The sequence below is a fragment of the Diospyros lotus genome, chromosome 10 (genome assembly GCF_014633365.1).
Source record: "Diospyros lotus cultivar Yz01 chromosome 10, ASM1463336v1, whole genome shotgun sequence".
Classification (NCBI taxonomy): domain Eukaryota; kingdom Viridiplantae; phylum Streptophyta; class Magnoliopsida; order Ericales; family Ebenaceae; genus Diospyros; species Diospyros lotus.
The window spans coordinates 1728013-1753473 of NC_068347.1; the positions used below are offsets into that span (position 1 = coordinate 1728013).

The 25461-nt window shown below is 37.3% G+C and overlaps 2 protein-coding genes across 2 annotated transcripts in view; both read right to left on the reverse strand.

Annotated features, from left to right (window-relative positions):
• LOC127812065 (prohibitin-1, mitochondrial) overlaps positions 1–25461 on the reverse strand; it is a 67143-nt gene that overhangs the window by 36010 nt on the left and 5672 nt on the right. The window lies entirely within an intron of this gene.
• LOC127812064 (trans-resveratrol di-O-methyltransferase-like) lies at positions 809–2801 on the reverse strand. The gene is made up of 2 exons (XM_052352364.1): positions 1987–2801; positions 809–1297 (listed from the first exon to the last, which is right to left on the reverse strand). Exons 1-2 carry the CDS (start codon positions 2773–2775, stop codon positions 977–979), a joined length of 1110 nt encoding a protein of 369 aa, XP_052208324.1. The 5' UTR covers positions 2776–2801; the 3' UTR covers positions 809–976.

Genomic DNA, 25461 nt, shown 5'->3' on the forward strand with positions numbered 1-25461 from the left:
CATGTGTGCTTATCCTTAGGAATCTTGGTTTGGTTTGAACCAATCCTTACAGGTTTGGAATATATATATATATATATATATTCTAGCTTGTTTTCAACTTTTAAATATAAATTTTTTGAAAATATGCCCATATATTCATATATATCATACAAACAAAAATTTCCTTAAAAATATCTAAATAAGAATCAATAATTAACATAATACAACATTCTAAATTAAGTTAATTAAGATATAACTCTATATAACAAATTAAACAATCACTAAATTCAACATTTGATTTAATATCATTCAACATTTTCAAAATATAACATTCAACTTAACAACATCTAATTGAACCACATGGTTTTTAGTTTTGGATCAGTCCCGAACCAAATCGAAGATCAGCTACTGGCTTTGGGCAAATTGAGGACTAAACCGCTTAGGTGTAGCGGTATAATTGTGTTAAGTTGATTTTATGTTAAATGTGAGGGATTGTGAGTTCAAATCCTGTGAACATAATAATTTTTTAATATTTAAATAAAATATTCAAAAAGTGTTTTAAAAAATCCCTATTGTTGGGACCCAATTTCCATTAAAAATTGTAGGATTATAAACTCAAAATACCCACATAAATTATATGATGAAAACCCTATTTGCTATTGAATATTTAATTTTTTTTCAATGTAAAAGACATTAAATAAATCAGCCTTTACCATCGGCTTCCACCAAATCCTAGTTCCAAACACTTAAAGAAATCAAACCAAACAAATAGAAGCAACACTTAGAATACATAAATCAGCAGACAAGCATCTCATGCAAGAGACAAAAACACATGTTTACTAAATCTAGTGAACATTGAATATTATATCTATATATCACTAATTACTAATACATCAAATGTTTGAAACAACTTATTGTGATTGATACTTTATTTCCCCTGTATATAAAGGTTTTAGACAAATATATAACTTAATTTCATGACACTATGAATCATTCATCATGGATAAATTTCGATGAGAGATCGTAAACCCAAAATAGGGTTTATCTTGTAGTCACTAAATTTAGCAGCGGAGAATAAGTTTGCCCACTCTTTCTCAGTTCTTTCCTTCCCAGAGACCAACATCATCGTTAACATATCAAAGAAGAGCTGTGTTTGGGTGGACTTGTCACCATGTGTATTTGCTTCTTCTAGCTTTTGGTGTCCCACCACCATGTCGATGATGATAACCTTTCCCCCTTCCTGTCTGCTTGGAATGACCTCTTTACAATGTCTCAGTATCTTCACACAATCTTCATCGCCCCAATCATGCAATATCCACTACAAACAAAGATGGATAAGGCATATATAAAAGGAAAAGAATAAGATTTAAGCCTTTGCTTGCTTAGATATAAAATATTTTTTAGTCTTTCTAGAGTGAAGAACAAGTTTCCATCTTGTTTTTCTTGAAAAAATAGTGAAAATGAAAATTGGAAATTAGAAACTAGAACTAAACCAAATGTTACTCAAATTAAACAAGTGAAAAAAAATGGATAATAGAAGTAAAGGACGAGCCCTTAGGGTTCGTTTGACCATAAAGGGTTATATTGGCCCTTTTATTTTTTTTAACTTATTGGGAGTCAGAAGATGAGCCCACAGATTATTTTTGTGTTCTTATCTTGTGCATGACGTTGTTACTAGACTATTGCACATGCTCAACAAAAGGAGGAATAGCATAGCCTAATTGTAAAATTGCATCTGCAGGTGGGATTGCCTCAAATATGTTTTACAATTAGAAACCAAGAACAAAACCAACTTTGACCCAAAATAGACAAAGCAAAAAACAAAAACAGAAGAGAATTAGATGATGAACCTTTTGGATTTGCCTAATTTGGAAAGGGACATAGTGGCCTTTTTTATCTCACCAGGTTTAGAAAGACAATTGACACAAACTATTTTTATGTTCTTATTTTTAGCGTGACATCCTTAACAGACTATTGCACATGCTCACAGAACGAGGAATGGTATACCTTGAGTAAAATTGCATTTGCAGGGGGGATGGCCTCAAACATGTTTCCAGGAGTGAAGAACAAGTTCTTTCTCCCTGGCAGCTTGTCAACAACTTGAGGAAGATCAAGCACAGTGCACTTCATCTCTGGGAATGCCTCCGCAATGGCCTTAGCCATCGTCCCGGTGCCGCCTCCCACATCGACCAACGAGCTCAGCCCCTCAAAGGCTCCTCTGCACTCTTCGATCACCACAGACGCCACCATACGCGAATCACTTTCCATGCCCTCGTTGAAAAGACTGTTAAAGGCGGGGTTCTGGCCGGCGAAATCCCAAATCGTCTGTCCTTTCGCCGTCAGGAACGGGGTGGGATCGTCGTTCCCCAGCCATGGAGTCAGCCAATTCAATGGCTTTACCATGAGAGGATCGAGCATCAAGAGCAGGAAAGGCAACATGCTCGCAGGTGTAGTCCTTAGGAGGAGATGGGAGGCTGGCGTGAGCGTGTACTCGGCTTCTTCCTCCTCTCCGCCGTCCCCGGCTTTCAGCTCAACGAAGAACCCATCGTGAGCTAGCACGCGCATGAGGCGAGGGATGCAGTGGGATTTGGAGGGATCAAGAGCAGGAAGAGAAGCAACCAGCTGGGAAAGCTTCATGGGTTGGCCATGGCGGTGAATGATGTCTGGTATGCCCAGCTGAACTGCACATTTCAGACAGGCTGAGCTTACGAAAGCGAAGGTACGGTTCCAGACGTGAGCATGCGCACGGAGAAGCTCATCAGTAGTGCTAATTCTCTCTTTGCCATTCGTGGCCATTTCTTAAGATTGATGTGTGGTTTAGTTTGTGCTGAATGAATGTCTATGAACATTCAGGACGTGTATATGTATGTGTATATATAGCTTGCAGAATGCTATATTCTGCACGCAGTGAGATTGCTTTCATTTACGTTTGGTGAGAAAGAAAAAGAAAAGGAAAAGGAGATCGTTTTCATTTAGGGTTTAGGTATTATTATTGCCACGTGTAGCCACGTGTAGCCACGTGCAGAAGTAGGAATCCGTTAGTGGACCTCCCCGAAATGGATATGGATAGATTCGGTTGGTATTTCGGATCTTCATTTTATTTTATAAAATTATATTATTAATTTTTATGGTCACAGTTACTAAATTTTAAGTAATATCATTAACCTCAAAATAATTAATATTAACCTTAAAATCATCATTAATAATATTATTATAAATATTAATCACTACTCAAAGAAAAGTAAATTTGAGAATTCACAAAATTCTCCAATCATTATTCATGAAAAAATGTTTCATTCTAACATTGTGTGTGATTCTTAAACTTCTAAATGTAGATTGAACAATTAATTTAGGTTCATTTTACCTAAAAAGGAAAATTTTAGAGAGGGGCGTAAGCCCACCCCCTTTTGCATGTCCACGTTGAAGAACAAATCATTCAATTAATTTCAAAAGAGAAATGCTATTTGTATAGAAGGTGATTTATAGAATGGATTAAGAGGCGATAAATCGCAATATATTGTATATGAATTGGAGCAATTTATCGCAAGAAATTAGAAATTGTAGACAAAAACGGGTGAAGCTCGGCGATCCTAATTTCTTCCCTAATTTATCTACTCTACCCTAATTTCTTCCCATCACCGGCGAAATAGAAGGCAGGAGAAGCTCGAGCAAACCAACCTTCTTTGCTGCTTTACTCTTATGACGATTGTTATTCTTTCTTTGCTACTATGCTCTTCCAGCTTCTCTACTCTTCAAGCATTTCTTGGAAAATTCCCTTAGAAAATGTCTGAAATTTTTGCCATCTGGTATAATGAACCAAGCTTGTGCTTGTTCCTTCCTTTCCTATTGATTAATTGAGTTCAAATGAATGATCTATGAGAGCAGAAGAATAAAAGCATTGAATTAATTGGAAATGGAAATCTTACAATGATCTGATGGCACTTGCAGGAAGATGTCAACATTATACTTCGATGCTTTCCAACATTAGAAGTTTGATTTCCTGATTCCATTAAACCTTAGAATAATCCACCATTGTGAGCATGGAGTTCAAAGAGGGACGGGCTGGTGGCCAAAGGGTGGGGCTGACGGTGTTGTGAAACGAAGACGCAAATGGGAGCGACGGTGTCTCTGAGAAAGAGAGTGAGAGGGAGACAAAGGGAGAGAGAGAGATGGTTTTGGGTCAGTTGGGTTTATCATAGGGGCAAAATGGTCATTTTATTGTTCCTATAAACCATTCTGTAAGAGTGTTTCTATACAAATAGCAAAAAGGGGCATGGGCCATCGCCCTTTGCATCCCCATGTCAAGTACAACATTGTAGCTTTTCATTTATTGTTCATTTTACCTAAAAAGGAAAATTGATCCATTCAATCTAATTTTTAGAAACCACGCCAAATAATATGATGATAAAATTTATTATATTTTTTTAAATTTATATATTTTTTTTGACAAATACCTCCCTTAACCTAAAGTCAATGGCCAAAAAAATATAAATTTATATGTTAAAAAGATATCATAATGTCTTAATTAATAGAAAATAATTACACAAAACAGAATTTATATAAATCAATTAAATACAAAAATGCCCTATTTACAAATAATGACACCAATGAGTGATTCGCGAGGAAAAAGGAAAACATGAGAAAATATAAACGCTAACCCTTTGTGATCACGAAGACTTCTATAACACCTGTTTGTTATAACTATAGCTTACCACATATAATTCACAAACTACAAACCTTCCATTAGGATTCTTTTAAGGCACTCATTGGTCTATTCTTTTATGATGGATATGATTTCTGATTAGGGATGTATATGGTCGAAATCGTTTTGTTGCTCACGTCGGACAATATAAGATTTACCTGACACGGGAAAAATCAGAGGGGGGGTATGGGCCCCACCATTCTCCCCCACTCAACCCCCTTGCATGCTCACGTCGAGCAACAAAATAGAACTGTGTAAATGGTTCTCGATTAATCTTATTTACATTTGTTCCTTTCTGACCAAAAGGAGCGGTTGGAGACGGGATCGCAATGGCAGGGAACAGGCTTCGGCGACGGGTCCGCCTGGGGGGCAGATGGCACCTGCAAGCACTCTGACGCTCAAGTAAGTAAGAGAGTAAAGAAATGACGGTGTATCAATAGGTTAGAGGGTAGAACATACATTGGCTTTAAAAAGAGTTGGTTGATATAGGAGAAGGAGATGTCCTTCTGCATGCATGCGTCATGTGTTTATAGGTGATGTGACTGAGTATCCAATGCCGGTGGAGATTCTCAAGTGGTAGCATGGTGTTGATGGGACCCTCATTAATGTAGATGAGATCCGTCATTAATTAGGATGAAATCGAGGGCAGGCGCACGCATACCTAGTAGAGGCTACAATGATGTTGTTGTAAGCTGGCACAGGGCTAGGATGGGATAAAGATTGGGCCATGGGGGATGGGCCAGATTGGGTCATGGGGGATGGGCTAGATTGGACCATGAGGGATAGGCTAGACTAGGTCAAGAGGGAGGGGCCAGATTGGGCCATGAGGGATGCGTGAAACTAGGCCGAGAGGGAGGGGCCAAATTGGGCTCGAATGATCCACAGCCCCCCCTGGTCGGATGTTCGAGAAGAGAGCATTTGTAAGCACCCCCACCTGGATATTCGAACGGAAGCGCTTAAGGAAAGGAAAAAGGAATAAAACACAAGACAAAAATACCCTGGCATGCATATGTAAGGAAAATAACAGTGGAAGCAAAATAACGAACATGTACGCACACAAGTACCCCACTAGAACCATAGTCACGAAGTATATAAAAATATATATAGTCACTTGTGCCAGCAAATAAAACACAAGGAATGACCCGGCACAGTAAAAAATAAGAAACATAATCCTAACAAAATATCAGAGACAATGGGGGAAAGTCAAGTGTACACCCTACCGACACAGCTGGCTGCTAGGTGGAACGATCCTCGCCCTCGGACTTCGCTTTACCCTTCCCTGGAATGATGGAAAGCAAGGTGAGTCGCAAGACTCAGCAAGCATAAAGAAAGAAAAGGCTATAAATTAAACAGATGAGAAGATCACCCCAAACACAGTCCTGCACGTACACACAAGCTATGAGACACAACAATACAATAGTGCAGCATAATAAAAGCACATACTGGTCCTTGGGGCTCACAAAAGATACCCGGCACCCAAGTCCCATACTAACTTGTCGTTGCCCTGGAAGGCAACAAATGTCTCCAATAAACTTGTGCACACTTCTCGAGTCGGTACTCCTGACACCCGAGCCACTGAATAACCGAGCCCTAGGCTCCATCGGAATGGTACTTCCGTCCAAGACCATTGTATCCATAGTAACCATGCAATGCGCATATAAAATGTAAGGTGTAGTAAGCATCAGCTAGATACACTGGCGCCCATACATCCAGGCATCAGGCAGATGCTTCACCCACATAGTAAACCACACGCGATGTATATGCCCGTGCTGGATGCAACATAATCAAGCTAGAATGTCCGTGACCAAGCATAACCAAATCGTGATAACCCTAACATGCAGCCCGTACCCATGTGCACACCAAAACATGCAACAAGAATAAAATGATACCAGTCATGCTATAATCACATAACGGCAGAGCTAGTCAGCAGTGCCTGACACCAGTCAACTGTCAGTGAATAGGAGTGACTAGCCAATGGCCTAAGATAGACCGTACAACAGTTACACCATCACCGAACAGTCGATCCTTACCCCCACTGCCTAACTGCTCTAGCCTATGAACAACTAAAATCCATAGTAATACCCGAACGACTAAGAACCTAGCCCCGGGTGAGTACGGCATCATTCCCACAGGCGTGGGGGTGGCACGAACCCCTGTAGGCAACCAACAAATAAAATCCTCGAGTCCAGTTTAATAAATTAAATTTTAAAACAAACCATTTAAAATTTCATAATTAATTAACGGCCGAAACAAATGAAGAGAGGTTAAATAAATTGACAACCAAAGAAACGATGAGGAGAGTATAAAGAACTTGCCTTTATGAAGATATCCTTAAGCTTATTTCGACCCAACACGGTAAAAATGATACAAACTGTAACATCCCAATAATTTGCCAAAATTAATAAAATTAGACTTTAAACGAAATTTTGACCGTACAGAATATTTATTACTTGCTTCTCTACATATCTGGCAAATTAAATATTCAATTAAACTTGATTAAATCTTAATTTTCCCACCAAAATCTTCTAATTTTCTTCTGCGCGCTCGCTGCTTCTTTTTTTAAATTTGTTGGCTATTTGATTGCAAGAGAAATGCCCAAATTTGAGCTTAAATAGGGGAAAAAATGAGCGGCTGAGGCGTGATCACGTGGCAGTCGCGGAGCCAGCGTTGGGAGGCTACTGCCTCAACCGAAACGGCGTCGTTTCGGACGCCCAAGGCTGATTAAAAATCAGCCAAAATTCCCTACCTTGCGCGCGTGCACCCGCGAGCTCGAACCCGCGACTGGCCGCCTCCCACGCACGCCCGCAATTGCCTGCGCCCACGCTCGCCTTTAACCATATACCGCGGGCATTAAATTTAAAGGGGTCTTCGGTCCCTTTTCTGAAATCGCACCAGCCCCCTCCAACTTTCAAAATACACACTCCCCCCCTTAATTATTTACACGAATGCCCGGAACTTATAAAAATTCCACAATTTAATTTATTTCAATTTTTTTTTTATTCCAGAAATATTCTAAAATAATTAATTAATTACCTTAATTTCTTATTTTCTTAAAATCACATAATCTATTATTATTTATAAGAACAAATTATTTTAATATTCCTTTTAATTTAGATTAACACAATAACTCAATAATTAAATTAATTTGCTATTTACGGGTCGCTACAACATTCGAGCTAGAAAAGGAAAGTTTGGATGATTTGCTGCATACGCTAGTTTTGGAGAGTTGGATTGTCATTACACTACAAAAAATCAGCGTTTTAGCGACGAAAAATTCTGTCGCTAAATTTTTTAGCAACGGATTTAGTGACGAGTATTTTTCCGTCGTTAAAAAAGGCAATGCTAAAATTTAGTGACGAGATTAGCGACGGGTATTTTTTAGTGATGGAATCAGCGACTTGGGTTGTACCCGTCGCTGATTAACGACGGAATTAGCGATGGGGTTGACCCGTCGCTAAATTTGAATTATTTTATTTAATTTTTTTTATTTTTTAGCGATGGGGTTGATCCTGTCGTTAAATTTTAATTTTTTTATTTAATTTAATTTTTATTTTTTAGCGAAGGGTGTGAGCCCGTCGCTAAATTTAAATTTCTTTTTATTTAATTTTTTTTATTTTTTAGTAACGGGGTTAACCCGTCGCTAATTCCGTCACTAAATTCAACCCCAAATTTCAAAATTCAACGCTCGCAAGGCCCCGCGACCTCCCTTATGTGCGCCACGTGGCAATGTTGGGATATTACTCCCCCAACTATTATTCTTAAGCTTTCTACTGGATTTGAACCCCCCAACCTCTCATAACCAAGTTTTGTGCGCCAGCCAGCCGATCTAGAAGTCTTCTTATTTATTGTTATACATAAAATATATTTATAGTATTCTCTTCCAAATATTTCAGAATTATATTTATACACCAAAATTTCTTAAACTTATTTAATAATATTAATTTTAATATTAATGTTAGTAAAGGGAAATGAATATTAATTTTAATTTTATTTCATTATTAATTCAAATAAAAATTTATTAATTATTATATTAGCATTGAAAATTATGTTTTTATTTTAATTTTAATTTGTAATATATTTAAAAATTATTAATTTAATTTTTACTAATATTAATGTTAGTAAAAATTATTATGATATGTTTAAATGTAAAATTTTTAATTAAATTTTTAATTTTTACTTAATTTTTTTTATTTTTTTAGCGACAGGGTCGCTATATTTTGATTTATTTATTTATTTATTTTTTAGCGACGGGGTTGACCCGTCCCTAAATTTTAATTTTTTTTAATTTATATTTTTTAGCGACGGAGTTGAACCTATCGTTAAATTTTAATTAATTAATTAATTTATTTTTATTTTTTAGTGACGGGGTTGAACCTGTCGCTAAATTTTAATTAATTAATTTTTATTTTTTAGCGACGGGATTGGCCCCATCGCTAAATTTTAATTAATTAATTAATTATTTTTATTTTTTAGTGACGGGTTGACCCCTTCGTTAAATTTTAATTAACTAATTTATTTTTTTTATTTTGTAGCGACGGGGTTTTGCCCGTCGCCAAATTTTATTTATTTATTTTTTATTTTTTAGCGACGGGATTGGTCCCATCGCTAAATTTTAATTAATTTATTTTTTTTTAATTTTTTAACAACGGGGCTTTTCCCGTCGCTAAATTTAATTTTCTTATTTATTTATTTTTTATTTTTTAGCAATGGCTTCACCCCGTCACTAAATTTTAATTTAATTTTTTTTATTTTTTAGCAACGAGTTGAGCCCGTCCCTAAATTTTGAATTATTTTATCTAAATTTTTATTTTTGTTTTATTTTTTTACGACGGGGTTGGTCCCATCGCTAAATTTTAATTTTTTATTTAATATTTTTTATTTTTAGCAACGAAATTTCTGTCGCTAAATTTAGTGTCGGGGTTTTCGTCGGTAATTCCGTCACTAAATTTTAAAAATATTTAAAAAAATTAGCGACGAAAATTTCGTCGCTATTCGCTAATTAGTGATGGAATAATTCTGTCACTAAATTCCGTTGCTAAAATACATTTTTCTTGTAGTGTTAGAACCTGGCCGAGATGGATGACCGAGTTGACGCATGGCCTCATTTGAACAGATGCTGGTTCTAAAGGCATCTAGAACCCGCTTAGCTTTCTGCGGCAAAGCATTTCTCTTTAGACTTTGATTCGTGGTGCGCGTGGCGCACATGGTTTCGAGATTTGAGGTGTTATGCCCGGGAAGGTGGGGTGTCATAGGTGGTTACTGATAATCCTTTAAATGTGTGACATGTGGCGATTTCAAAGTAGTGGATCTGCGACGGATGGTTTTTTACCCTAGATGTGTCGTAAGTGTTGTTCAACGATCTTTATAAGGATCCTTTTGGGGCCAGGGTTTCTTCAGTTTCTTACAATTTTTTGAACTCTTGGCATTTTTTAGGCTTCTAGTTGAGGTTGTGTTTTTGGTTCGCGCTCTTCAAACTGCTTGGTTTGGGTAGCTCCCCTCCCCCTGATCTGCATATTCCTTTTCGTAGGGAGAATGGCATCCATGTTTCGTAAGAAGGATATAAGGGAAGAGTTGGAGATCCTCTGTAAGGAGGAAAATAAAGCTGTGTCAGGCTCCGTCGCGACAGATAAAGCAGCTGGGAAGGCTTTAGTTATGCTGGCGTTGGACTCCGTGCTGTCCGACAAAGTAGCTGGGAAGGCCCTAGCTGCGCCGGTGTAGGTTGTTCCAACTACGCAACCCTTTACTATAGTCATTGCCACCACGGCTCCAGGCCTTGGCTTTAGAGAGCCTACCATTTTCGAGGAGATGGCCTGGCATGAGAAGGGTCCTGATGGTCAGTAATGTCGAACCGAGTCGAGGTTCTACCTGTCCATAGTAGGGTTTCCGGGGGCGATGTTGCTGATTCTGGTGATGCGCCGGTGGCCAGAGTTAGTCGTGATTGGTGGTTTTGGGTGGTTGCAATATGTGGGTTGGCGATTTTGGGTTGTTGCGATACGAGGGTTGGCTTACTCCTTAGCCTTGAGAATTTCACCCTCTATCTCCTTTACTCTTCTCCCTTCCCTAAAATTTTGGGCTCCTTGGGATCTGCGACCATCATGCTAGTGTTGTCACATTTCTTAGACCTCACTCAGGAGTTCTTGCTTATGCCTTTTCTCATGTGGATTTACATCACTAAGGTGTGGGTTGCGGAGGTGTCGTTTAGCTAGGCTGCAGCCGAGGGGACTTCTAGTCTATATTTGCCCCGAGTTATCGACTCTAGTGTTGGCCAAGTTATCAACTTTAACTTTCGGCGGCTCATCCTGGGAAACCGATGTGTTGAAGGAAGCTGTGAGGGGCTTTGTAGAGGGTGAGCGTTCAATAGCTGGGGCGCAACTGAGCGATGTCTTGAGCCCCTTTGTTTCCGAGATCATGTTGGTTGTACCTATAAAAGGGGGATGTTCTACAGTTGTGTCGGCCTTGTTGTGTTAAGATTTGATTAGTTGCGTTGGTCTTGTTGTGTTAAGACTTGTATTTTGTAGAATTGTAACTTGACAATTTAAAACATATCGTCGTTGTATGTTCTAATGAAATGAAGTAATAAAATGAGAATTTCTTTCAAGTACCTTGTAGCTTGTGCTTTCTTTATTTCACATTTGGGCACTTTGGTTGTGGTGAATACCGAATAAATCAAGGTTGCCGGACCTGTCTGTTCTAGGGCATGGCTTGGCAAGACTGAGAGGGCTCTTGGTTTGCTAGCATTTGTATATACCCAGGCCCGTTTAAGTAATTCACTATAAGAAATTAGGCTTATTGTGATAAAATATTTTGTCACAATAAGTATGAAAATTGTCACAACATACTTGTTGTGACAAAAATATTTGTCATCATGTTAGTCACAACAAGCTTGTCTTAATAAGTATATTGTGACAAAATTAAATTTTGTCATAATATCAACAGTTCTGTTGCGACAAAAAATATTTTGTCACTTAAATCAACTTATTATGACAAATTATTTTGTTGTAAAAGAAAATTTTTTGTCACAATAGGTGCTATTTAGTCACAATAAATACAAATTTTAGATAAAAATGTTATGTTTTATTGTGACAAAATGTATCTTGTGACAAAAAATATTTTGTCACAATTTAAATAGTGACAAAATTTTTAATGTGATAAAATTAATTTTGTCAATTATTTAATATTGTGACAAATAATTTTTTGATAAAATAGAAATAGTGACAAAATAAATCTCTCAAAATTATTCAATAGTGACAAAATATTTTTGTTAATGTCCCAATAGTGACAAAAATATTTGTGTCAGTAATTAGTATAGGTGATAATTTTTTTTTTGATAAGAAAATATTAATATTGATGAAAATGTTTTTCACAAAATTAGAAACGTGACAAATTTTTTTTTGTCAAAATTATGAAAGGGTGACAAATACTTTTGTCAAATTCTCAATGGCCCAATAATGACAAAAATATTTTTGTTAATAATTCACACAAGTGACAAATTTCTTTAATAAGAAAATATTAATACTAATGAAATTATTTTGTCATAAAATTAAAAAATATTTTGTCACAATTTAAATAGTTACAAAACTTATTTGACATAATTTTTAATTTGATAAAATTAATTTTATCAATTATCTAATATTGTGACAAATATTTTTTTGATAAAATAGAAATAGTGACAATAAATTTCTCAAAATTATTCACTAGTGACAAAAATATTTTTGTTTGTAATTAGTTGAGGTGGCAAATTTTTTTAGTAAGAAAATATTAATATTGATGAAATTGTATTTCATAAAATCAAAAAATGTGACAAAAATATTTTTGTCAAAATTATAAAAGGGTGAAAAATATTTTTGTCATATTCTCAATGTTTCAATAATGACAAATATTTGTGTCAATAATTCACATAAGTGACGAATTTATTTAGTAATGAAATATTAATACTAATAAAATTATTTTGTCACAAAATCAAAAAATGTGACAAAAATATTTTTGTTAGAATTATCAAAGGGTGATAAATACTTTCGTCATATTCTCAATGTCCTAATAGTGAGAAAAATATTTATGTCAATAATTAGTAAAAGTGATAAATTATTTTTGTAAGAAAATATTAACATTGATGAAATTATTCTTTTCCCAAAATAATAAATAGAAAAAAATATATTTTCATCAACATTATTAAAGGGTGACAATTTTTTTTTTTCATATTCTCAATGGTGACAAAATTATTTACATCAATAATTATAAAAATTGATTTTTTTTGTCAAAAAAATGGTAAAAGTTAGGAATTTTTTGAAAAATGTGATTTTTTTCAAAATTTGAAAATATAAAATCATTGTTCAATAATCTAATTGCGATAAAAAAAATTCCATTTGTTGTAACTATAATAATAACAAGCAGTGACAAATTTTTTTCTTTATTTAAATTATTTTTAGTGATAAAAGTCATATTAATGGAATTATTTTTAAGACATATCTTATTTATCTATATATCAAATAAAAAATTAAAAAAAAGCTTGAAATAGAATAAAGTCAACAATGCTAAATATAATAAATAAAATCAACAATACAAATAAAAAAAAACTTCATATATGGAAAGTCATCGTTTCTAAAATAAAAACAATGCTCCAAAAAAATACCACTTTCACTCTTGAAACATAAAAATTAAATAAAATTACTTGGCACTAAGCATCCTTGATCTTCATCTACTTGTTGCTCCATAATTCCTCTTGTTGTTCCACAATTTCAGTCTATCAAAAAGAAAATTATTAGAATAAATAAAAATTAAATGAATTTGAATTGAATAAAGCACCTAATTAATAATTAAATTATATATTTACCTTCATGAAAAGAAGCAGATGTATTCACTTCACTACTTCGTTCACGCCTTAACTCATTAATCAAAAATTTAAATTGATCATAGGATTCTTGTAAGCTGCTTATTTTGATTTGTTGGCTTTGTATTTGCTCTCTTAATTCAGTATTTCACTTTTCAGATTCAATCTTTTCAATTTCTAAAAGAGCTTCTAGTTCCAATTCTCTAGATTTACTTGGTTTCACCCCATAACCAAGTCTATGAATATATCCAGATTTTGGCTTCAAAACTTTTTCAAGAATCTGGCGCCCAGTCATTTCAATACCATCCTCCATTGCTTTGACCCAAAGAGCATTCATTTGCTCCTATAAAAATAAAAATAAAAATAAAAATTAATTCAAGTGTAAAAATTGATATAAATTAATAGTTAAAATAATATATCATTAAAAATCAATAAAATGAACTTACATAGTTTTCTTGAGTTTGTGAGTGGGTCCCAGTACCATCACTTTTACGATGTGTCTCAAAATAAAGCCTTACTTCAATAGGCTGATCAACTTTGTCTTCTTGATTTTCTTCTAAAATCTCTTCCAAATTTAATCCATCACAATTATTTTTGTCACAATATCCTAAATTTCTTGTAGTGTAATAAGAAGGGGAAAGTACCCTACTACCTTGGAGCTTTCTCTATTAGGATTGGACTAAGATGACTTGAGGTCCATTGAGGGGAGACTGAGAAGACATGAGGTCTGTCGGTGCCTGTTTGGTACAAGGCATAGCTTGGACGAGAGAATTCCTCGAGGTCCACCCGTCGAGGTAGACCTGGGCGCCTTAGGGCGGATTGACCGATGCTTGTTTGTTACAAAGCTTTGTTGGAGAAAGGCTGAGGTTACTTGAGGCCAAATGCAGCAGACCGAGGTAACTCGAGGTCCGCCGATGCTTGTTTGTTACAAAGCTTTGTTGGAGAAAGGCTGAGGTTACTTGAGGCTAAATGCAGCAGACCGAGGTAACTCGAGGTCCGCCGATGCTTGTTTGTTACAAAGCTTTGTTAGAGAGAGGCCAAGGTTACTCGAGGCCAAAGGTAGCAGACTGAGGTAACTCGAGGTGCACCGCTGCTTGTTTGTTACAAAGCTTTGTTGGAGAGAAGCCGGGGTTACTTGAGGCTAAAGGCAGCAAACCAAGGTAACTCGAGGTACGTCAGTGTTTGTTTATTATAAAGCTTTGTTGGAGAGAGGCCAAGGTTACTCGAGGCCCAAGGGAGCAAACCGAGGTGACTCGAGGTCCGCTAATGCTTGTTTGTTACAAAGCTTTGTTGGAGAGAGGTCCAGGTTACTCGAGATCCACAAGTACTTGTTTGTTACAAAGATTTGTTGGAGAGAGATCGAGATTACTTGAAGCCAAAGGTAGGAGACCGAGGTAACTCAAGATCTGTGATAAAATAAAGAGATCTATCTTTAAGGGAAGCATATTTATTTGTATGATACAAGGAAATAGTTGCTTAGCTATAATATTTTCGCAGGCTGGCCACATTTCATCATCTGGTTAGGGGTCTTCTTGAGAGTTCGGCCAAGTGGTAAGCTCTTTTCCTGAGGTTGTTGGTGACTCGGTAAGGGCTTTCCCAGTTGGCATCAAGCTTTCCTTGTGTGAGTTATTTTCTTGTGCCTTCAATCTTTTGTAGGACCAGGTCCCCCTCTTGAAATCGTCTGGGTTTAACCTTTTTGTTGTATTTTTTAGCCGCTCTTTGCTTAGCAACCTGCTCCTGAATTTGGGCCCGATCTCGAATTTCCTAGATAAGATTGAGGTCGACTCGTTGTTCTTCATTGTTAGTGTCTTCTCGAAAATGTTATCGCTTGGGGCTAGGTTCCTCAACTTCGATTGGGATCATGGCCTCTGACCCATAAGTTAGTCAAAAGGGAATTTCCTTGGTTGAGGTCTGGGCTGTGGTATGGTAAGACCACAACACTATGGGGAGTTCTTATGGCTATACACCCTTGGTGCCATCGAGTCGTCATTTTAGGCCAGCCAAGATAACTTTGTTGGCAGCTTCTGCTTGGCCATTGGTCTGAGGGTGCTCGACCTAGGTGAAGACCTAGCAGATGTCGAGCTCTTGGTAGAAGTCCTAGAGCTTGTTGTTGGTGAACTAGGTGCCATTTTTTGAGCTCAACACTCTAGGGAGGTCATATCGATAGGTGATATTCTTCCTAATGACTCTTCGAATTCTTTCGACGGTGATAGTGTTAGATATGAGCCCTAAAGACCAATTCTAGTGACACAAAATGACTCGATTTTGTAATTCTTTAAATATTATTTAAGTGGCAAGTTTATGTTTTTATTTAATTGCAATATGGTTTAAATTATAAAACATATATTCATTAGTATAATAGAGAGTGAACACCATTCTTAATTGTTAAGAATACGAGTTACGAATAATCTGCAATTCGTTATGCTATAAACAAGTTTATGGCTGTAGAGTTCCTAATCTAGATAATAGCAACTCATAAATGCCAGCACATCATCTTCTTCCTTGTTTAGTATGAGATACTAAAAGATAAGGTTGGTGAGTCTCGTGCCATTCTGTATGAGATATAGAAGGAAAATGAGTGGGTGCTCGTTACAAGAATGAGTTCAATGAACAGGACTGTTAACATTGAATCACGTGGGTTATTTCTCACGGGTCAATGATTCAATGTTAGTTGCGGATGTGCAACTAGTCCTTAGACCTGAGATGACATGGATATCTATGTATTAGTGGATTACGATATCAACAATATTATTTGGTTGTTCTAATCAAGAATAATCATATGTATCTATGTGCCTAATTCAGTGATACATGAGGTATGTGTGCATCAGATTTGGAATCTATTACCTCGAGATTTTTTTAGGAAGATATCCTATGCGATTCAATAATCACTTGACGATAAATCTTTGGCCGTGGTAATATGACGATGGAATTTGTTCCATAAGGGTTGTGTCTTAATTAGTCAAGATTGATTTTGGATTTGGTCATATGATGAGATTAAGAGATTCGACCTACTGACCATGATCTCATATATAGTGCATTTATTTATTAGATAAATAAGAATAATTAAATGATTATATTGTGAATATAATTATTTAATCATTAATTGGATTAGGCCTTTTGCTAGCACATTAGGCTTAGCCTAATGGCACTATTGGATTGCATTCAAATAAACACCATCGGATTGGACTTGACCTAATAGTATTAAATGAAATGGGCTTTGGAAGCCCAACCCATTAAAGGAGTAAGGTTAATGTAACTCTATAAATAACTCCATTAACCCTTCATTTCCTTCTCTTGAAACATTTTGAGTGTTGAGAGAGTTTTGAAGAATTGTGTGTGAATCCAATAAAATGAGTTAGAAATTTTTGAGAAAAATTTCTTCCACTTCTATTTCTCTTGATATTCTTGGATAGAAGTGGTTTCGGGTGGACCGACTCGACATTCTACACTTGGAGGATTATATGGCGAGAAACCTAACGGTGAAATTGGATTTTATCAAAGAGGTAACCTTTCGTTTTTACTTTCAATTTCTTAAACCATATTTTCTAAGAAACGGGATCCCTACCATCTAAATTTTATTCTGCTATGCATATGATAAGATTTATGTAATCCCAACAAGTAGTAGCTAGGGGCTCAGATCCATTTGGTGAAGTAATCGACTGCTACCACCATGAACTTGAGTTCTCATGCCACAGTTGGGAAGGGCCCGAGGATGTTTATCCCTCATTTGTAAAATGGCTAGGGGCTGTCGAGATTGTGGAGCTCCTCTGGTAGGGAATGATGTGCATTTGCAAAGCGCTAGCACTTATCGCAACGTTTTACATAGGCTAGGTAGTCGCTCTTCATTGTTGGCCAATAGTATCCAGCTCTTAGTACCTTTGCTGCCAGGGATCGCCCACCAAGGTGGCCTCCACAATCCCTTTCGTGTACCTCAATCATGATGTATGCGAACTCATCGAAGTTGACACACTTGAGGAGTGGTGTGGAATAGCCTCTCCTATACAGTTGGTCCCCAAGTAAGGTAAAGTAGCAACACTACAAGAAAAAATCCCATTTGCGATAGATTTTCTGACAGAATACTAATTTCGCAACAGAATTTTTGACCGAATGTGTCGGTCGAAAAATAACTCGTTGGTATTTTTACTGACGGAATGTCATGTCGGTCGCAAAAATATTGACCGAGTTAGCGACGGATTATATTTCTGTCACTAAACTAATGAAATTCATTTAATACCAAATTAGCAACCGATATATCCTAATAGTATTTTGCGACTGAAATTAACGACAAATTTTTAGTCTCTAATTAATTAGTCAATTTTTAAAACAGATAAATAGTAGAAATTTTACCAACCGAAAATCCGTCACGAATCTGTCGGAAAATATTATGCATGGAAAGGTGAACCGGGTTTAATTTGGCAATTAAACGTGGCTCGGGTATAATTTGGCAATTAAATCTGGCCCGAGTATAATTTTGCAATTAAACCTAGCCCAGGTTTAATTTGACAATTAAACCTGGTTCGGGTATAATTTTGCAATTACACCTGGCCCAAGTTTAATTGCGCTATTAAATTTAAAAAAATTTGTATCAAAAACTCATATGGTAAACTATCAAAATTTTATGCATAAATCAAAATAACACTTGAATTAATATTCATCATTAACTATAAGAACATTATATTATAATTTGTAATTTGTATATGTAATTCGTAATTTGTTAATGTGTTTTTGTATAGGTATAGCAGTGTAGTTGGTATATGTAATTTGTTCATATGTAAAATGTATATTATGCTAATATCTAATCAAAATATATAGCGAGCTCTTGTCCAAAATGCTGATTTTTGTACACATGCATGTGGATGAACTATGCATGTACAAAATGATTTGTGATTTTGATTTGATTAACTTGAATTGGTGTATGACGTATTTATTAACAAATATGAAGTTTTTTGTGCATTCCAGGCCCAATTTTATTTGTTCCGGGCTGATTTGGTAGGTTAAACTTGTTCCGGGTTTAATGGGCACATGAAACCCGGAGGTATTATATCCGTAACGGGTTTAATAGGCCGTTTAAGCCCGATCAGGGTTTAACAGGCCTTTATATACATAATATAGTATTAACCCGATACAGGTTTTATAAGCCTATTAAGTCCGGTCAGTGTTTAACCCGCCTTTATATGTATAATATTGTATTCAAGCCGGTACGGTTTAATAGGCCTATTAAGCCCAGTTAGGGTTAAACCCAAATTTATATATTATATATAATATAATGAGCTTATATTTATTGTAAGTCCCCCACCTAGGTCCCCAAAGAATCAGAGCGAGTGCCCTACTAAAATAGAGACAACCTGATTTGGAAGAACCTTTCATGCATGCCACTGATAAATACCAAAAGAAAACTGATAGAGAAAACTTGCCATCCCGGCATATATAACAAAACCTCAACCACTATACATCAACTAACCTCTAGGCTTACATAGCCCGAGCATGCATAACAAATATCTCTAGCACACCGGCTACAAAATAAACATAAACCATACAAACCCAAATAAACTAAAGAAAATACAGTCTGGAAGCGACAAAATATACAAAAAGAAATCCCCAGGCTGACAACTACTAGGTTTGCATGGCCCTGTAGACCGTCTAACCTAGAAGTCGGGACCCACTAGACTCGCCCATGACCGGGTCCTTGCCTTTACCTGGAATGAAGAGAAACAAGGTGAGTCCAAATGACTCAGGAAGCTCATAAAGAAAGGAAGGTGCAAAGAATAGGCACTAAGAGTACACTTGCCTCTCAAGTACATAACAAACTAAAACTCATGCATAACATGCCATGTAAGCTCATAAAATGAACCAGGTATTAACTGAAAAGTAACAATGCTCACATACTGGATCTTGGGGCCTAAATAAGAAATGCACTAGCATCCAAGTCATGTTAACAAACCTGCTACTGCCACGAAGGCAACTATCTCTGAACTATGAGCCAAAGCTCGCTCGAGTGGGAGCTACCACACTCGCTGGCACGCCTAAGCGTCCAAAATAAAAACTAGGCACGTCGAGGCGTCCCTAATAACTCGGTCTGGGAAAACCCGACACCGTACAGCTATATCTCAAAACTGGCGCCAAGACTCATGCAAATGCAACATGTAAGGGGTGGCGTAGAAGGCCGAACAGGATACAAAACCCCTATAAGCTAACCATTCCGCCAAGTCTCGCCCAACTAGTAAAGCACACACCAAATGTAAATGCTCATGCTTAACAACTAATAAATAAATATCATGGTCGTGTGACAAGCACCCAAGATTAAATGGACAACCCCAAAATGCATAAACCCGACTCGCACATACAAGACATGCGTTTGAAAATACCATTGTATTTAATTGGTTAGAGCAGGGAAAGCAGTGTTACAAGACTTACCCTCGTTCTCAATGGACATTAGCTAGTGTTTAACCCGAATGTACTTATCTTCATTCCATTTAAAAGGTAGAGAGTGAACAAACTCTCTGAAATACAACCAAGAAACACTGGATACATTTATAACCTCTATTGTCCTGTTAAATTATACCTTAATTTAATGAATTATGTCACACAATACATATTATTTACTAACATTATTACTACTATTATTATTAAGAAAGAAAGATTATAATAGAAATAACATTACATGTTCTTTACTAATATTATCTATAATTATTATTATTTATTTAAATACCACAAGTTGTACTTATAGACTTTAAGCAATACTTACACATATATATGTATATATATATATATATAAACATTTTATATTCCCCCAAAGCACAAGGGCGTGCCTGCCACTTCCAAATTCTAACATAAATTACAATATTATATATATATAAACATGCATACTTGGGTGACATTCCTTCTCCAGCGAAAGCATCTCCAGGCTAAAAGTTTGTATAAGCTATTATACTAACAAGAAAAATAATTATTTACTACTAATAATCTTATCTTTACAATAATAATAACTATAACTATAACCATATTAATATAAAACAAAACACACCCAGTGAACACACCCAACGAACACACCCATTAATCATCTTAAACTTCCCAGTGAGCACACACACACAACACCTTCTTTAGCTTTAATAAGCACACACTCACAACACTCCAAAACACTCACTGCACCTATGAACTGCACACACACACTCACAGAGTTGCACTCACGGCCCAAATGCCAAATACACACACTCACAGTGTACTCATTGTGCTCAAGATATATATATATATATATCACTACACGGCCATGGTAGCCACTCGAACCTATCAAAGCTTCCATTCCCAACCTTTAAACCCCTCAATACCCCTCACGATCACATGCAAGAAGGCTGTAAAAACTGGATATGCATACATATATGGCCACCGAAACCCACTGCCACTTCATATATATATATATATATATCTCCGTTACATATATAAACACACAGTAACCCACCTGGACTGCTCAAAGCACACATTCACAATCAGACAATTGAGACCCAAGGGGAAAAAAAGAGGGAAAAGAAGCTTGCCTGTGACACCTAAAGACAACAAAACCCAAAAGCTTCACTGTTCACTTTCTTCTTCCTCTCGTCCCCTGCAACCTTCTCTATTTTCTTTCATTGCTTCTAAAACTTCTTTTCTTTCCTCTTCTTCCACACACTCGGCCGAGCACTCAAACCTCACCCTCCTTCCATTCAAATCCTCAACCGAACACGTGGTCAGCCTCCCTTAAAATCCACTACAATCCCACTGCCTCAATCGGTTGCATAAAATAGCTTAAGAACTAATTGGAGCAAATGGAGGTGGGCAACGAGAAAAGTTGCTGGGAACACCTTTTAATTAATTAATTAATAAATAATAATAATAATAATAATAAATAAATTTGGGTCATTACATTTATTGCTAAGTGTTTTGGCCAAAAATTATTCCACAGAGTGTAAATAAATTGATAATAAATTTATATATATATATAGACAGAGAATGCAAACTTTTGCTGAAAATTTAATCTGTTGCTAACCCTTAAATCTGTTGCATTTGATTTGAACATTATTTAAACCCACTTTTATTTATTTATTTATAATGTTTTTGGGTAGGGGAGCTAAAAATGATAATGAATTAATATTTTATGTAATAATGTAAAATATTACTTAATATAATTATCATTTTAAAATAAATATTAATTTGATGCAATATAATAAAATATTTTATTATCATCATAAATTATTTAACAACTGAATTATTTTATTTTTATGAACGTATATTATTTATTACTATTATTTTCATAAATTTCTTTATTTTGATTTAACAACTAATTTGATGTTTAAAAAAAAAAATAATTCAGAAGGAAAAGTCAATAGCAAATTCGGTCCGTAATTACTGACCGACATATTTTGGTGGCAAAGTTGGTTGAAAATCCACCAACCGAACATTCAGTCACAAAATTTGTGGTCAAAATCAATCGCACAATTAGCGACGATAATTCCCGTTGCTGAATCGGTCGAAAAAAATTCGATCGCAAATTTTGTGGTTAAAATCAACCGCATAATTACCGACTGAAGTTTACGTCACTGAATCAGTCGGAAAATAATGCGGTCACAAATGTTAAAAATCGGTCGTAAATCCGTCGCTAATTACCGATTGATTAAGTCGGTCGCAAAAACGCATTTTTCTGGTAGTGCAATCTGACCTTTTTAGCTTCTTGGACTCTTCAATATTGGCAGAGAGCATCCCTTCTTGTAGGAATTGGATGATGGGGGCTCTCTAGAATTCCGATGTTGCTTCCACTGCTTGTATGTCGGGAAGGTCGAAAGTGGGTAAGTCTAAGTCCTCCTGTATGATCGACTGGTTGTTCCTAGGTTTCTTGGTGCTGGTGAGCTTTGAGAGTAGATTTGCTCACGTGTTTTTCTCCCTGGGGATATATTCAATTTGGAAGTAGTCAAAGGATCTAGCTAAGGCTCTGACCTTGTTAAGGTATCGGCCAAGCTGCAGTTCTTTCGTCTGGAATTCGCCATTGACTTGGTTAGTTACCAGCTAGGAGTCACTCTTGGCAATTAATTGGGATACTCCCATTTTCTTTGCTAAGTTTAACCCGACTATGAGAGACTCATACTCCGCTTGATTGTTGGTTGCTTTGAAGTTGAAGCAAAGAGACTGTTTAAGTGTCAGCCTGTTGGGTCCTTCTAGAATTATCTTAGCCCCGCTTCCCTTAATGTTAGAGGCTCCGTTGACGAACAATATCCAGGGGATGGGTTTTAGGCTCGGATTAGAGGGAGAAAGCTCAACGCAGAAATCGAAAAGCACCTGGGACTTGATGTGGTTGCAGGGCTGGTACTGTATGCCGAATTTGGAGAGTTTGATTGACCATGCGATCATTCTTCTTGAAAGTTCCAACTTCTGAAGCACCTGTTGGATCAGTTGATCAGTTTGGACTGTGATTTGATGGCTTTGGAAGTATGGCCTGAGTTTTCGAGTTGCCATTACCAGTGCTAGTGTTAGCTTTTCGATCTTTTGGTAACACAACTCGGCTCCTTGAAAGGTTTTGCTAATGAAGTATATCGGCCATTGCGACTTCCCTTCCTCCCTAACTAATATCACCCTGAGGGTGTTATTGGTGATAGAGAGGTAAAGTGAGAGTTCTTCCCCGGGCTTCGGTCTTGAAAGAATAGGGGGTGCTGCTAAGAAGGTCTTCAGCTCTTGGAAAACGGCTTCGCACTTTTCCATCCACTGGAATTCAACTATTTTTTTTTAGGCATTTGAATAATGGCTTTTCTCAATCTGCCGATTTTGGAAGGAAATGGGATAAAGCTATTATCCGACTTGTTAGCTACTGGACCTCTTTTATGTTGGCGTGGCTACTCATCGTGAGGATGGCTTCACATTTATCGAGGTTGGCCTCAATTCCTCGACTGGTAAATATGAAGCCCATAAACTTGCTGCCTTGCACCCTGAAGGCGCATTTGTCAGGGTTAAGCCTTATGTTGTGTTGTTGAAGTTAGCTAAAAATTTTGGCTAGGTCCAAGCAGTAGTCCTGTTTTTTCTGAAGTCTTTGCCACCATGTCATCTAGATAGACCTCAATATTCCTGCCGATCTACTTGGCAAATACCTTGTTCATCAGCAGCTGATATGTCGCACCCACATTCTTCAATCCTAATGGCATGACCCGATAATAGAAATTGGCATTCTCTATGATGAACATCATTTTCTCTTTGTCTTTGGGGTACATCTGAATCTAGTTATAACTGGAGTAAGCATCCATAAAGCTTAAGTACCTATATCCGGAGGTTGCATCTACAAGCCAGACGATGCTGGGTAGCAAGTATGAATCCTTTGGGCGTGCCCTATTTAGGTTGGTGAAGTCGACGCACATTTTCCATTTGCCTGAGGATTTTTTTACCATGACCATGTTGGCAAGCCATGTTGTGTATGAGACTTCTCTGATGAACTCGATTTTCAAGAGTTTTATCGTTTCTTCAATAGTCGTGTATCGTCTTTCTTCTTCCAGTCTTTTTTTTGTCTAAGCGACGGGTCTGGCCTACGGATCTAGTGCCAGCCTATGGCAGATGATGAGCGGATCTATCCCGGGCATGTCAGCCGGTGTCCAAGCAAAAAGGTCAGTGTTCTGCCGGAGTAGGTTGATGAGCCTTTCTCTTAGTTCACCTAACAATATAGAACCAATATGGACGACCTATTCTGGGGGAGGACCCAAGTTTACAAGATGAAGTTCTTCTGTGGGCTGGGGATGCCTATTCGAGAGTTCACTTCATGGGTCCAATTCGGCTGCATACACATGGTGATGTGGGCTCTGGCTGTTGATGCCTACTGCTTGGTTGCCACTACCGGGAGCTTCGTTTCTCTTGTCGCCCTTGCTGGGCTCGAGACTCCGGGCTTTGAGGCTATCATGGTAGTACTGTCAAGCCTCCTTTTGGTTAGCATGAATGACCCTAACCTTGGTGTCTAACACTAAGAACTTCATGGCTGGGTGGGGGGTGGATACTATTGCGCCTAAGGTTTGAGTGGGTCGACCGAGGAGCTCGTTGTATAGTGTCTGGCAATCCACGACCAGGTACCAGATGGTGATTGTTTTGACAAGGGGAGGTCCCAAATGAAGTTAGCAGATCAATGTAACCTTTGACGCCTATTCACTCTCTAGAAAATCTAATCAGGTTTCCCGTGGAATGGCCTTAACTCCTTTTCGAGAATAACCATATTTCTTAGAGTTGATAGGTATAATAGGTTGGCTGAGCTACCTTGGTTCACAAGGACTTTCTTTACCAAAAAGCTTGCGACGACGACCAAGATTACCACGGGATCATCGAGGTTCTGATCAATGCCTTCGAAGTCCTTGTCCATGAAGCAAATCATGGGGTGTCGGGCCATTCTTCTCGGCTTCTTCTCAGTATTGTCTATTGACATTACTGTGCAGAGGTTTCGTTCTTGCTTTGAGCTCGACTCTTTTCCTATAAAACCTCTAGAAATGGTGTCAATGACCTCGGCTATTTGATTGGCCGGGGATGGGCAGGCGTGAGTAGGGGCATGGGTGGTTGGGTGGTGGTAGGTGTCATTTGGCTCTTGGGCATCGGCATTTCTAGTTTACACCATGGTAAGGTGATAGGGTTGGCTTGAAAGGCTCTAGTGAGATTATGGGGTAGGTAAGTTTTACCGGGCCCTATGGTGGGCGCCAGATGTTCCTTCATGACCAAAGGGAGCAGTCAGAGATGGGATCGCAATGGTTGGGAGCGGGCTCTGGCGACGGATCCGTTTGGGGGACGACTAGCACCTGCAAGCACTCCAACACTCGAGTGAGCAAAGGAGTAAGGAAAAGACAACGTATCAGTAGGTCAGATACCCAGTAGAGGCTGCAATGATGTTGCTGCAGGCTGGCGCAAGGTCAGGATGGGGTTGAGATTGGGCCGAGATTGGCCCATGAGGGATGGGCCAGACTAAGCCGAG

Bases quoted from the DNA above. Each gene is read 5' to 3' on its own strand.
- LOC127812064 (XM_052352364.1), bottom strand. From the start codon at position 2,775: ATGGCCACGAATGGCAAAGAGAGAATTAGCACTACTGATGAGCTTCTC. The intron at 1,298-1,986 runs GTATACCATTCC...CTTTGTTTGTAG, and splicing joins CAAATGCAATTTTACTCAAG to TGGATATTGCATGATTGGGG.